General features: G+C 44.5%; 1 protein-coding gene across 2 annotated transcripts in view; it reads right to left on the bottom strand.

Annotated features, from left to right (window-relative positions):
• LOC115144787 (L-rhamnose-binding lectin CSL3) overlaps positions 1-14,355 on the bottom strand; it is a 15,320-nt gene extending 965 nt beyond the window's left edge. The window contains exons 1-9 of one of the 2 annotated variants that reach the window (XM_065026720.1): positions 14,261-14,355; positions 13,945-13,980; positions 13,820-13,864; positions 13,544-13,679; positions 13,299-13,417; positions 12,500-12,544; positions 12,264-12,399; positions 12,079-12,186; positions 11,612-11,852 (exon numbers count right to left, since the gene is read on the bottom strand). In XM_065026720.1, coding sequence (XP_064882792.1) covers positions 12,081-12,186; positions 12,264-12,399; positions 12,500-12,544; positions 13,299-13,417; positions 13,544-13,679; positions 13,820-13,864; positions 13,945-13,980; positions 14,261-14,291 — 654 coding nt within the window. In that variant the 5' untranslated portion in view covers positions 14,292-14,355 and the 3' untranslated portion in view covers positions 11,612-11,852; positions 12,079-12,080. Of the gene's footprint in view, positions 1-11,611; positions 11,853-12,078; positions 12,187-12,263; positions 12,400-12,499; positions 12,545-13,298; positions 13,418-13,543; positions 13,680-13,819; positions 13,865-13,944; positions 13,981-14,260 lie in introns of those variants that run through there. The other variant, XM_065026722.1, reaches the window with a different exon arrangement.
• Positions 14,356-15,003: the final 648 nt, after the last annotated feature.

The raw sequence follows: 15,003 nt of genomic DNA, 5'->3' as shown, positions 1-15,003 counted from the left end.
TACTAGCTATTAGTCAGCTTGCCACTGCTAGTGGTCATCATCTACCTTTAGCCAGGACATCTATCGCCTGTCTGCATATGGAGTCCTGCCGATCCATCACAACTGGACAACTGACGTAATCCGCCCGAGGGGGTTTCAACTGGCTCCCCCGTTGCGACGTCCCCTGAATGCCCATCTGCTAGCCTGCTCTCCGCAGCTCGCTAGCTGTCCAGAGCACAAAGAGTGAAAGCACCGCCAGCATTCAAAGTGACCAAAACATCAGCCAGGAAGCATAGGAACTGAGAAGTGGTCTGTGGTCCCCACCTGCAGAACCACTCCTTTATTGGGGGGTGTGTTGCTAATTGCCTATAATTTCCACCTGTTGTCTATTCAATTTGCACAACAGCATGTGACATTTATTGTCAATCAGTGTTGCTTCCTCAGTGGACAGTTTGATTTCACAGAAGTGTGATTGACTTGGAGCTACATTGTGTTGTTTAAGTGTTCCCTTAATTCTTTTGAGCAGTGTATATACATATACAAAATAACATGGGTAATTATTTACACACTTTCAATATTTGGAAGACCCTCAGTCCTCTATCAAATCAAATATATTTATATAGCCCCAGCCTAAAACCCCAAACAGCAAGCAATGCAGGTGTAGAAGCACAGTGGCTAGGAAAAACTCCCTAGAAAGGCAAAAACCTAGGAAGAAACATAGAGAGGAACCAGGCTATGAGGGGTGGCCAGTCCTCTTCTGGCTGTGCTGGGTGGAGATCACAGTGGTTGTAGGGGGTGCAACAGGACAGCACCTCAAGAGTAAAAATGAACAGTTTAGGGTTCCATTGCCGCAGGCAGAACAGTTGAAACTGGAACAGCGGCAATGCCAGGTGGACTGGGGACAGCAAGGAGTCATCATGCCAGGTAGTCCTGACGCATGGTCCTAGGGCTCAGGTCCTCCGAGAGAGAGAAAGAGAGAATTAGAGAGAGCATACTTAAATTCACACAGGACACCGGATAAGACTCCCATTCGGAGTCAGTGTCACTGTGAATGAAAATGTTCAGTTAGAATAGTTTCACATATGAGCCCTGTTTCAACAGGTATAATAAACAGATATATATAGAGAGTTGAAGGTTGAAGGTGAATATATTATTATTACCTGCTAGAGCTACTGTCTCTTTTATATTATGACATTTCAGCTACATATACTGTCTCTTATATTATGACAGACCAGCTAGATCTACTGTCTTTATTATATTACAACAGACCAGCTGTATCTACTGTCTCCATTTCACTTTGGCCATTGATGTGGTCCTGCCCTCTCCTCAACAGCCTCAAATAGGCTATTTCATGTGGGTTGGGGTGGGGCGGCACACACGCATCTCACATTTCATGACATTACATGTTTATATATTGCTTCGAAAAAAAGAAAAAAAAATCACAATAATATTTTATATTATTAATTTCAAACAAGGGCATTAGCATGATAAGAACTTACCAGTCCAAAACGATGTCCTCTCCCGTTCAAAAAATATTCCTCCACAATCGCTAAATGAAGCATCCTACAACAATCTGTCTCACCTTCCCAATCAATTTATTCTATGGGTTAAAAGACAGTCAATAAACGAAACGGCGGGCAAATCATTGGTGCACAATGATGTCATGACTTGTCTTCAAATCGGTTTCTTTCAGTGAATTACATCCCGCGAAATGGCCCATCAGGTTTGATTGTGTTACAAACAAACCAGTTGATTTTAATGCAGTTTGTGATTATGTTACGCCTGTGCTGGTTAAAATAGTTTTTTTTATGGGGCTCTATGCTCATCATATTCTTTCGCATCATATTCCTTTTTTAAATCTGACAACGCAATTGGATTAGCAAGATTCTAGGCTTTCGATACATGTGAGACACTTGTATTTCCATGAATGTTTAATATGACTATTTATGTAGCGATCACCATATGTTGTGGAATTTCAGCCCGCTAGGGGGTTCCGTGCGCAGGGAGGTTAGCACCCCGGCTATCCTACAATCTAAGCTTGATGCCCTCAATCTCATACAAATGATCAACAAACCTACCAGGTACAACCCCAAATCCGTAAACACGGTACCCTCATAGATATCACCCTAACCAACCTGCCCTCCAAATGCACCTCTGCTGTTTTCGACCAGGATCTCAGTGATCACTGTCTCATTGCCTGCGTCCGTAATGGGTCTGTGGTCAATCGACCACCCCTCACCCCTCTGTCAAATGCTGCCGAAAACACTTCAGCGTGCTAACTTCCAGACAAGCTTCAATGCCATACAACTCTCCTTCTGTGGCCTCCAGACTCACATTAAGCATCTCCAATCCAAAATGAAATCTGGAATCAGATTCCTATTTCGCAATAAAGCATCCTTCACTCATGCTTCCAAACATACCCTCGTTAAACTGACTATCCTACCAATCCCTGAATTCGCATCATATTCGTCGCCAAACCCACTGGCACCATCTATAAGTTTTTGCTAGGTAAAGCCCCGCCCTTTCTCAGCTCACTGGTCACCATAGCCGCACCCACCCGTAGCACTCACTCCAGCAGATATATTTCACTGGTCACCCCCAAAACCAATTCCTCTTTGGCCGCCATTCCTTCCAGTTCTCTGCTGCCAATGATTTGAACGACCTGCAAAAATCACTGAAGCTGGAGACTCATATCTCCCTCACTAACTTTAAGCACAAGCTGTCAGAGCAGCGCACCTATCACTGAACCTGTACATAGACTATCTGTAAATAGCCCATCCAACTGCCTCATCCCCCATACTGTTATTTATTTGATTTATTTTGTTCCTTTGCACCCCAGTATCTCTACTTGCACACTCATCTTCTGCACATCTATCACTCCAGTGTTTAATTGCTATATTGTCATTATTTTGCCACAATGGCCTATTTATTGCCTTACCTCCCTTATCCTACCTCATTTGCACACAATGTATTTTCTATTGTATTATTTACAGCATTTACATTTAAGTCATTTAGCAGACGCTCTTATCCAGAGCGACTTACAAATTGGTGCATTCACCTTATGACATCCAGTGGAACAGTAGTGCATCTAAATCTTTTAAGGGGGGTGAGAGGGATGGGGGTGGGGGGTGAGAGGGATTACTTTATCCTATCCTAGGTATTCCTTGGATAGGATAAAGTAAACATGTTTGTTTATTCCTTGTGTAACTCTGTGCTGTTGTTTCTGTCGCACTGCTTTGCTTTTTCTTGGCCATGTCGCAGTTGTAAATGAGAACTTGATCTCAACTGGCCTACCTGGTTAAATGAAGATGAAATAGGGCCTCCCGGGTGGCGCAGTGGTTAAGTGCCACCAGACACTCTGGGTTCGCGCCCAGGCTCTGTTGTAACTGGCCGCGACCAGGAGGTCCGTGGGGCGATGCACAATTGGCCTTGTGTTGTCCGGGTTAGGGAGGGATATCCTTGTCTCATCGCGCACCAGTGACTCCTGTGGCGGGCCAGGCGCAGTGCGCGCTAACCAAGGTTGCCAGGTGCACGATGTTTGCTCCGACACATTGGCGGCTGGCTTCCGGGTTGGATGCGCGCTGTGTTAAGAAGCAGTGCGGCTTGGTTGGGTTGTGTATGGGAGGATGCATGACTTTCAACCTTCGTCTCTCCCGAGCCCGAGCCGAAATTGGGGAGAAAAAGGGGTAAAATTCTAAAAAAGATATTTAAAAAATTGAAATGTAAAAAATGATGATGAGATTAGAGGGCACAATGGTGTTGAATGCTGATCTGTAGCCGCTGAACACTATTCTTACATAGGTATTCCTCTTATCCAGATGGGGTAGGGCAGTGTGCAGTGCGATGCCGAATTTGTCATCTGTTGGGGCAATATGCAAATTGTAGTGAGTCTAGGGCAAGGCTGTCAAACACTTGTTCATGGAGAGCTACCATCCTGTAGGTTTTCAATCCAACCCCAGTTGTAACTAACCTGATTCAGCTTATCAAGCAGATAAGTTTTAGAATCATGTACGCTAGATTATAGTTGGAGTGAAAACCTACAGGACAGTAGCGCTCCAGGATCAGAATTGTAGAACCCTGGTCTAAAGTGTCAGGTAAGGCAGATTAGATATGATCCTTAACTAGCTTTTCAAAGTACTTCATGATGACAGAACCAAGTGCTACGTGGCAGTAGCCATTTAGGTCAGTTACCTTCGCTTTCTTAGGTACAGGAACAATTGTGGATATAATGAAGCAATTGGGGGCAACAGACTAGGATAGGGAGATATTGAAAATTTCCAGTACCCTGCCCTGAACCTCAGTCACTGTTACTAGCCGGCCATCACCCTGTACTCTTCCGTGCACCTTAGAGGCTGCTGCCATATGTACCAAGCAGTGGAGTCTTTTCAGGAGGAGGAAGGGGAGGACCATCCTCCTCAGGGAATTTCATTAAAAAATGTAATTGTAAAACATTCAAAAGTTATTCTTTTTAGATAAAACTATACTAAATATAATCATATCACCAAATAATTGATTAAAACACACTGTTTTGCAATGTGGGTCTACAGTAGCACCATGGTGTATCCTGAGGACAGCAAGCTTTCGTCCTCCTCTGGGTACGTTGACTTCAATACAAAACCTAGGAGGCTCATCGTTCTCACCCCTTCCATAGACTTACACAGTAATTATGACAACTTCCGGAGGACGTCCTCCAACCTATCACAGATCTCTTGCAGCATGAACTGACATGTTGTCCATCCAAACAAAGCATCTGAGAAGGTGTCTAGTACTGAAATTATAAGCTACAGCTAGCTAGTACTGCAGTGCATACAATGTGGTGAGTAGTTGACTCAAAGAGAGAGAAATACAGTGGTTGAACAGTTTTGAAGATATTAATTTATTCCAAAATGAAAGAGATCCGAGAGAGAAAGAGAGAGAGATGGAGATTATTTTTTTCACTTCCAGTCTGATTTAGCTTGCAAATGCAACTAAGCGTAGAGGATGCTATGTTAGCTAGCTGGCAATGAATTTCCAAAACAACACTGGAACTCTTCCAACTCCAAGGTAAGCTTTTGTTTTTTCAAATATATTGAAATTGAAATGCTGTGACATGACCTCAAGAGAGCAGTTCACACCAGACATCCCAAGAATATTGCTGAACTGAAACAGTTTTGTAAAGATGAATGGTCCAAAATTCCTCCTGAACCGTTGTGCAGGTCTGATCCGACTCTACAGAAAACGCTTGGTTGAGGTTATTGCTGCAAAAGAAACGTCAACCAGTTATTAAATCCAGGGGTTCACATACTTTTCCCACCATGCACTGTGAATGTTTACACAGTGTGTTCAATAAAGACATAATTGTTTGTGTTATTAGTTTAAGGAGACTGTGTGTGTTTATTGTTGTGGCTTAGACGAAGATCAGATCAAATTTTATGGCCAATTTATTCAGAAGTCCAGGCAATTCCAAAGGGTTCACATACAATTTCTTGGCACTGTATGTATATACTTTATTCTGGTAAAGGCTGAAAATGTATTTTATATTCCTAGGTTTTCCATACACACCATTAGGCTGAGTATATACCAAACATTAGTATCACCTTCCTAATATAGAGTTGCACCCCCCCTTTGCCTTCAGACCAGCCACACTGCTTTGGGGCATGGACTCCATCCAGGTCTCAATTGTCTCAAGGCTTAAACATCCTTCTTTAACCAATCACTGCATTTTAACTAAAGCTTGTAACATGCACATTTTGCTGCACCTGCAATAACATCTGCAAAATATCTGTAGTCAACAGTCTGATGGATTGTAGAAAGAAACTTTCTCTAAGTCAGTTGGAATCAGATTGCATACACCAATACGGTCTGCCCGACGATAAGGGAGAGAAGAGTTTGTGGTTGATTTGTGTGGGGTCCTTGATAATGCTGTGTGCCTTCCTCAGGCAAATGTCCTGGATGGGTGAGGGCACGGTCCCAGTGATGTACTGGGCCATCGTCACAACCCGCTGGAGTGCCTTGCAGTTGTGGACGGCGATATTGCCATACCAGGCCATGATGCATCCGCTCAGGACGCTCTCAATGGTGCAGTAGTAGTATTTAGAGAGGAGGCAGCATGCCAAATTTCTTCAGCCACCTAGTAGAGATGCTGTTGTCATGCTGGTCCATGACGAGTCCGCAGTGAAGTGGTCGCTGAGAAACTTAAAACTTGTGACTCTCTCTACTGCAGTCCCGTTGATGTGGATTGGGGTATGTTCCCTCCTCTGCTTTCAGAAGTCAACAATCAAATCCTTTGTTTTGCTGACGTTGAGTTAAAGGTTGTCATGACACCACAATGCCAGTTCACATATGTGACGTAGAAGTCCGTCACTGGCCGCGGGCAGCATTTGGTTCTTTAACGCACACACATATTCATCACTCCTCCCTGCGCCATTATACCATAAGTTAACAATGTGGGTCGACACACAAATTAACTTCTGTCTTGGTGCATGCATTTCACACTTGTCAATGTTCATATTTGAGAGATACAATAATTATTATACTTATCAATGTTGTGGATGAGCGCATTGTTTGTTTGTTCTGTTCCTCTCTCTCCATCTCTGTAGCTTCCGGGTATGCTGGAAAAGGACCCGAGCTAAGGGAATTGGGTTGGCTTTATAGTGCCTGTCCCAAATGGCTCATTAATGCATATGGGCATATTGAAAGATATTGTCAGTAGTGATGTAATGTTGTAAATGTTATGTTGTGATATTGTTTAAAACCGTGTTGCAATGTATATCCTTTAGTATGTTTAGTTCATGGAAAATGTAGGTTTGTATTGTTAATTGATTAATTAATTAGGGTTAATTGTTCTGAGGGCAGGGGCTAGCCCTACAAAAGGAGCCTCTCTTTCAGTTAGGGAAAGGGCAATTTTTGGATTGAGCTGTGGATGGGGCAGCATTGTTTTTAAGCTGTCCCATAAGGTAAACGTTGATGGCAGTACTGTTGTTTTTTGTTCCGGAATCACTTGTAAATAAACACCTTTGCACAGAAGAACTTTGCGGCTCCGCCATCTTTTTATTTTGATAGAGGTTAGGTTATCCAGTTTAGCCTTCTGGCCTACTCTACGTGACAACATACCTGCTCCCTACATACCTACTGACTCGTCGTTGTTGGTTATCAGGCCTACAACAGTGGAGTTGTGCAAAGCCACGCAGTCATGGGTGAACAGGGACTGAGGACACACCCTTGGGGGTCACCTGTTTTGAGTCAGTGTCTCCTTAAAGCAGGTGGAGACTGCAGCCAAGGACAGGTACAGGTTGAAGATGTCCGAGAAGATGCCCGCCATCTGGTCAGCACACACTCTGAGCATGCGGCCAAAGATTCTATCTTGGCCGACGGCTTTGTGAGTACCTTCTCTTGAGAGTTTTCCACGTCTGCCTCGGAGAGTGGAAGCACCTGGTCATTCAGAGCAGCAAGAGTTCTCCTTGATGACTTGGTATTGTCTACCTCGGCGAACATAGAATGAGTTAAGCTCGTCTGAGAGGGAGGCTTTGGTGGGCATCACACAGCAGGATTGCCTTTTTCAGTCTGTGATAGTCTGAAGTCCTTGCCATGCAACGCAAGTTTGAGTTGTCGAATATCAAGTTTCAGTCTTGTCTTTTGCATCCTAATTTTGCATCCTAAATTTATTTTGGAGCTCGTACCTGCTAGGCATTGCACACCACCAGGTCATCATGTTCGTTCTTCTGACATCGAATGATGCAGTATGGAATATCTCCGTTAATCCAGGATTTTTGGTTAAGACCTGTACGGATTTTTATTGTGGGCACATCGTCATCAACACATTTCCTAATGAAGACTGTGATTGATGATGTAGGTTCTTCAATGTTGATGAATGAGTCCTGGGTGGACTGTCTTTTTTTAATCCCCTTTTTCTCCCCAAGTTTGAACTTGTCTAATCGCTGCAACTCCCCAACGTGCTAGTGAGAGGTGAAGGTTGATTCATGCATCCCCCGAAACATGACCCGCCTAACCTCGCTCATTAACTCCCGCCAGCTTAACCTGGAAGCCAGATGTATCAATGTGTCGGAGGAAACGCCATTCAACCGGTGACTTGGGTCAAGTAAAGCCCCACCGGCTGATCCCGGGTCTGTTGTAACGTCTCTAGCACTGAGATGCAGTGCCTTAGACCGCTGCGCCACTCGGGAGGCCACTGTGGATGAATCTTTGAACATATTCCAATCAGAATTCTCAAAACAGTCCTGCAGTATTAAATCTGCCTCCGATGTCCAGTTCTTCACTATTCTCTGTATTGCTGGCTCCCTCTTAAGTTGCTGATTGTAGGCGGAGATTAGGAACAGAGACGTGATACGATTGGCCGGAGCGGGGGCGGGGATGACTTTGTAGTTATCACGGATGTTTTGCTTGTGCATGGTCAAGCAGGCTGGATCCTCTTGTGAAGCAGGATACATGTTGGTGATATATTGTGAAAAACCTGCTAAGGCTGCTTTTGATTTTTAGAGAACAGTAGGAGATGAACTCCCATTGGCCAATGAATGGAGAAACATAAAACGCCCCACAAACTTTTGACGAATCACATTCACGTTGTCAAGCGTCACACGGTTGCTAAGCTAATCCTCACGCAATGCCTTCTCAAAGTAGAGAAACCTGCCTATTTTCCTCAAAAGTCACTATTCCAGAGCAATTCGATATTATCAAACATCTCAGATTACAGTTCTAATTTTGCACATGTTCACGGAATTCATGCTAAAGTTGGGTTTTGAGCTAGCGCCCAATTTATTCCCATTCACTCCTTGAAGAGCTCTCCTTGTTCCAGAATGCACTGCGCAGCCCATTGACAATGTATGGGCAACATACAAAATGGGCATTAATACGATGCCAAGGAGTTTCCCCATCTCCTCAAACGTATCTCTGGCACTGTCCCACATATTTCGGGAATGCACCAAAATTGATCTGTCCCTCATTGAAATCAAGTCTAAGTGGTAGATCAGTAGTGCGCTATTTCAATGCTGAGTTACATTTTTGTACACCAGTGTCCAACAGCTGAAAATAGTATGTTTGGTCTGAAAATATATTTCACTGCAGTTTGGTTGGTACAATGATGCGACACTATACTTTTGTCAAACTGAAATTAGGCGAACCAGAATATCATGAAATGGCGGCGTGATCCACATAGTTCATTTTTTATTTATATTATGCCATCATTAATATGGCCTGTGGGACTGTCGTATTGCTCTGCTCATCCCATATCAAACCAATGGACAATAGGAGACCGAATGCGATCGGATCATCATCTAATTGGCCTTCACATAGTTCTTACAGAATGTTCATGTGGATTGGGATATTGGACATGGTATCAAAGTTCACTGGGTGACAATGTATGTTTAATTTAGACAAAATAATTTAGAATTTAATTTTTCCAGTACAACAAGTTCAGCAAATCCCCTTATTGTTTGGAGGTTATCAGATCCTCAAAATGGGTTGCTGGTGGACAGCGAGTCGACTCTAGTTTCCGCCTCCCTCCACTCAGAGCCTACATGGACGACATTACAACATTGACCACCAGTCCCATGCACCAGGAGAATGCTCAGAAAACTCGAGAACATCAGCTGGGACCGTATGAAGATTAAACCATCCAAGTCACGCAGCATCTCGATTGTGAAGGGAGTACTCTCTGTACTCCCAAGTGTCTGAACAGCCGGTAAAAAGCCTTGGAATCTGGTATGATGCAAGCCTGAAGGACAAAGACCAGGTGCAACAGCTGTGCAAAGACATCAGTAGTAGCCTAGTCCATCGACAACACCCAGCTACCTGGAAAGTTAAAGGCCTGGTGTCTGCAGTTTGGTCTCCTACAACGGGTGTTGTGGCCCCTAGCAGTGTATGAGGTTCCAATCTCAACAGTGGAGAAGATGGAAAGAGGCATCACAGGCTACTTAAAGTGACTTGATGCCTTACCACCATAGGCCTCTATGGAGATGGTGTCCTCAAGCTGCCCCTCAGCAGTCTATCAGAGGAATTCAAGTGTGCAAAAACCTGGTTCCAGATGACACTGAATGAATCTCGATACCCAGCGGTGAGCAACAACGTGCCGACCTTGGCAACTGGGCGCAAATGGAGGCCAGGAAAATCAGTCCAGGAGGCAACCGCAGCCCTCAGACATGCTCAGGAAGGGAGAGGCCTTGGGCTAACTAGCCGTGCTGCTTGGAGTAAGGCCACTGCACCAGAGCGGCGGAAGATGGTAGTGGGCCATCAGGAGGCTGCAAGGTGGGCCAAGGCAGTCTCTCTTGCCAAACAGGGACAGTGGACTCGATGGGACAGTGTGGAGAAGTGGAAGATCAGCTGGAAGGATCTGTGGGCCATGGAAGTGAGGCAGTTGAGCTTTTCCATCAGCGCAACATATGACAGCCTTCCAACACCAGTTAAGCGTCAATGGTATGGTGAAGATCTGGACTGTGCCCTCTGTTCCATGCCAGCCAACCTCAGGCACATTCTCACAGGGTGTAAAACAAGCCTCACCCAAGGACGCTACACTTGGCGTTACAACCAAGTCCTTAAAAACCTTGCGTCCGCTCCCCTGGAGGACAAGCGAGCTGCCGCTAACTCCCTACCACCCCCAGCAGCATTACACCCCTTACGGACGACCTTTGTCCGGAGAGCGTAACCACCACCCTAAGACCTGACATGGTGCTCTGGTCCCGTTCGCACAAGGTCTTCATTGAGCTCACAGTACCCGAAGCTTATGAGCGAAAACATCTGCACTATGCCGATCTAGCTGCCAAAGCACAGCATCATGGCTGGAACACAGAAGTCCGACCAGTGGAGGTGGGCTGCAGAGGTTGTGTGGCAACAGCTACAACCAGACTACTTAGAGACCTGGGAGTTAAGGGCCAGAGCTCGGCAATCAAAGCTGTATCGGAGGCGGCCGAAGGCAGCAGTCAGTGGCTCTGCATGAAAGACCCAGCTGGGCCCCGAAGTGAGAGGGCCAGGAGGTATGCGGTCAACAATGCTTTACTCAGGGAGGAGGACGCCCCTGCCATGCATAGACCCATGGGATGTTGGCTAACAAGGCAACTCCTATGACTAATTTGGAATGGGACGCAAGCATAGGATTGATCACCTTGTCGCTGGCCGCCGTTGGAGAGGGTGTAGAGTGTGAAAGGCCAAAACACCCTAGGAACCAAAGGTACACTGACGATGCGCTCCCCAAATTTCACCAGGCTCACTGTTCATGAACTCTTGGAAGTGCTTGCACAAAGGATAGTAACATCTCATCCTGTGTTCTTGGAATCTGAATCAGGAGCCAACCACTTAACGATCAAGGTTTGTAGGGACTACACATTGTATAAAATACTCTTCCCCATCCTGCTTTGTGACCAGATTAGCTGGCGATGCATACAAATTAGAACCATTAAGGCAGCTGATGTCATAAGTACTACCTGTCAGTGAGTTGAGACTCGGGTACAATCGATTTAAAAATAGTTTGACCAGCCAGATCATACCGCCTGAGGTGGTCAGGAAAGTGATCACAATGAGTATTTAACTTGCCTACCACTGCCTAACGGTGGGCACAGATTACAGACATCAAAACAAAGGCACGTTAGCCCCAGGTACAAATGAGTCCGGTGAAAAGCTTGTAAGAGAGAATAAAGGACACATGTTAAGTAATATTGGTGTGACATTTATTAATGTACAAGAGGCAACTAGTATTGTCTTCCTGTCGCTTCATTTAATGCAGACCAACAACCACAGTTCAGAAATTGTTTAAGAAATGCTTCAGCACCATCTACACAGGTTTACAGTGGTCATTGAAGTTGATTTGAAGGTTGGAGGAAAACAGCACAACCTGATGAAGATATCCCAGAAGCCTTGCACATCTCCAGGCTCCCCAGGAAGATATCCTGCAAGACAAATCGTCAGCAGGGTAGCCTAGTGGTTAGAGAGTTGGCCTAGTAACAGAAAGGTTGCAAGTACAAAGTGACAATGTACCAATCTGTCGTTCTGCCCCTGAACAGTGGGTTGTCATTGAAAATAGGAATTTGTTCTTAACAGACTTGTCTAGTTAGATAAAGGTCAAATAAAATACAAATTCTAGTTCCCAGTCATGTGCACATATACAAAACTTACATTCAGTCACAGGTGTAAGCCACATCCAAGTACTTATAGGTTCCGACACAGGGGTCACCGAACACAGAGTTGGATACCTTGACGATACACTGGCGCTTTCCATCACACCTGTGTGTCAACGGGGAGAGGTTAACACCACAGCCAATGCCTTCCAACAGCTAAATGCACACTGAAGGTTTCAGTACCTTTCTGCCATTTTGCTGGTGGTGGATTGGCTGAGGCAGTTGGTGTTTTTGAGTTGTTGATGTGGGCGCCCAATGGAACACACATCGTGTTGACGACGACCATAGTTGGCACGCTGAATACGGATCTCACCTCGATCTGAGGAAGAGAAAGGACAAACCTGGGTGTTTGTGTGGGATAGTGACTAATATACACGTCACCACATGATTAAACTGCACGGTAGTGTTGACCAGCTTACCACATAGTAGTTGAGAATCAGAGCCTTCACATATGATGCTGCTTACTGCAAAGAAAACACAGGAGTTACACCACTGGCCAGACACGATTAAGACATGCATTAGCCTGGTGAAGTGTTAGTGATGGGCACTAACAGGGAATGTTGATTTCAGGTGCATTTTTTAAAAGTCATTATAAACTCGTTAGCATGAACAAAAGTACAAAACGTTAGGCGAGTCATACCTTGTAGTTTCACGTCCTTATGAGCAGTTCTCGAAATGCTAAAATTTTAAGCACACTGGTGAAGTCGACCCGTTACACCTAATCTGTATTTCTACGCAGTTTGTGCCAGCTGTCAGATTGGCTATAAACCCTACAAAACTGAGAGAGTTGCGCTAGCTAGTTACCGTTCACTGAAACATATTCAGTGGTAAACCAGAATCAGAGGGCTGATACCAATCCTTTTAGCCTCCTGGCAGGGGAGGGCTCAGCCCTCCGTTTCCTGTAGTCCACTACCAGTTCCTTTGGCACCACACTGCCAGGTCTCTGACCTCCCTATAGGCTACTCAAACTAAACAAGTTGCATATCCACAGCTTGCTAGGGTTAGTTACCAGGCGAGTGTGGTTTACACTTGGAGAAACAAAAGTTAACAAGCTGGTATCATAGGGGAACCAACTCATTATATTCCTTTTCTAGCAATCAGCTGAGCTTACTTTTTTACAAGATTAAGTGGGTAGGAGAATTAAACAATGTCCCAACATGCCAATCCAAATATGGATGCCCACCACTAAATATTATTAGCACACATTCAGAGACTGACTTGTTTCTTGCTGTTGGACACAGGAGTATTTGGTGTCCAGGTACTTATAAGTCCCGACACAGGGGTCTCCAAAAACAAAATTGGATGCAGGGACAATACACTCGCTCTTCCCACCGCATCTGTGTGTTTCAAAGACAGGTTGAGGTTATGAGTTCATACAAGTAAACACAACAAGTTCCAGCACATTTCTGCCATCTTGCTGGTGGTTGTTTACACTACAGCCAAGGAGTTACAGGTTCTAGTACCTTTCTGCCATCTTGCTGGTGGAGGATTGGCTGAGGCAGTTGGTGTCGGTGAGTTGGTTATCAGGGCGCCCAATAGAACAAACATCGTGTTGACGACGACCGTAGTTCGCACGCTTGATATGGATCTTACCTCCATCTGAGGGAGATGGAGAACAGTGAGGCACGAAGGAGAGCCAAGTATGGGTCTCTATGTTGTGGGCTAGTGACGCTAATCTACAGTATAAACGATCATAGGTGGTCGGTGAGTATACTGTTCAGCAGTGTGGACTAGCTTACCACATTGCAGTAAAGCATCAGAGCCTTCACACGTGATGCTGATTGCTGCCAGGACAAATAAACAGGAGTTACACACCACTCACATTAGCTTGGTTAAGTAGTATCATCATTATTACATACAGTACCTCCATCTGTTAGTGTGCAGCAAGCTGTAGCCAGCACTGAAACAACAACACACAGCTAGTTCAGCAACATTCAACATCATATGCCCATGAAGCTACAACTCAGCATTGGTCTCTATACTCAAGCATTTCAGTTATACTAAGTGTATTATAGTCAAGTTCAGCATTTGGTTTCATATTCCATGCTTTGAATACTTTTTTGCCCAAAAGGAACTGAATGCCCCTCAAATCATATTACATGTACTTTTTTTTAACTCACAAACATTGTCATATATATTTAAATTCTAATCTGCATCAGATACAGTTTTTGTATACTCACATGTGACCACCGTCAGTCTCAACATGCGCATGATGCCAGGTACAGGAGTGGTACTAACAGAGAAAATGCAACTGATGATAACAAGATCCAATACACCTGGTATTTATGTTATGTGACATGTCTTAATTTACCCAGGTGTATCTATTTGTCTCCAGGTGCACCTCATTGCAATTAGGGGCCAGGGTTTGCCGGTCAAAACCTGGCTATTGAGTCAGTCTAATGGAGTTAGATAGAGGACTCTAGATGGATGAAATCCATGTTGGCATGAACATTGCCACTGAGGGCTTCCAACAAAGTAGCCATCTAGGTGGAGCTTCTTCGTTAAGGAAGAATCACACGGGCCACTTTCAGTCGCAAAACCTTTGAGCATTGCAGATATACATTTCATGAATAGAGACAACGTATTTCCTTAATAATCTCCATGTCGGGGAGACATATTTGTTCAATATAGCATATTTTTATCTGAACCTTCCAAAAGGTTGCATCCTGCCTAACGCTCCCCATTATTCAATCCGGGTAATCAGGAAGGTTCAGCCAATTAATTATACTCTTGAGCAAACACTGCATAACTGTAGGTGGCATTATATTGCCAACTTTGGCTTCATACAGTACCTTTTCAAACAACACACTCTGTGATGGTGTGCAGCCTTTAAGTTTGTTTGCCAACTCATAGAAATTATAGAAGACAATGGACTACTTTAATAAAATGAATATTGCCTCTATTGTCTCTAATGTAATTACAT

This window comes from Oncorhynchus nerka, linkage group LG2, assembly GCF_034236695.1.
Source record: "Oncorhynchus nerka isolate Pitt River linkage group LG2, Oner_Uvic_2.0, whole genome shotgun sequence".
Lineage (NCBI taxonomy): Eukaryota > Metazoa > Chordata > Actinopteri > Salmoniformes > Salmonidae > Oncorhynchus > Oncorhynchus nerka.
The sequence above is the reverse complement of the archived record's forward strand: the minus strand, read 5'-3'. Positions and strand labels throughout refer to the sequence as shown.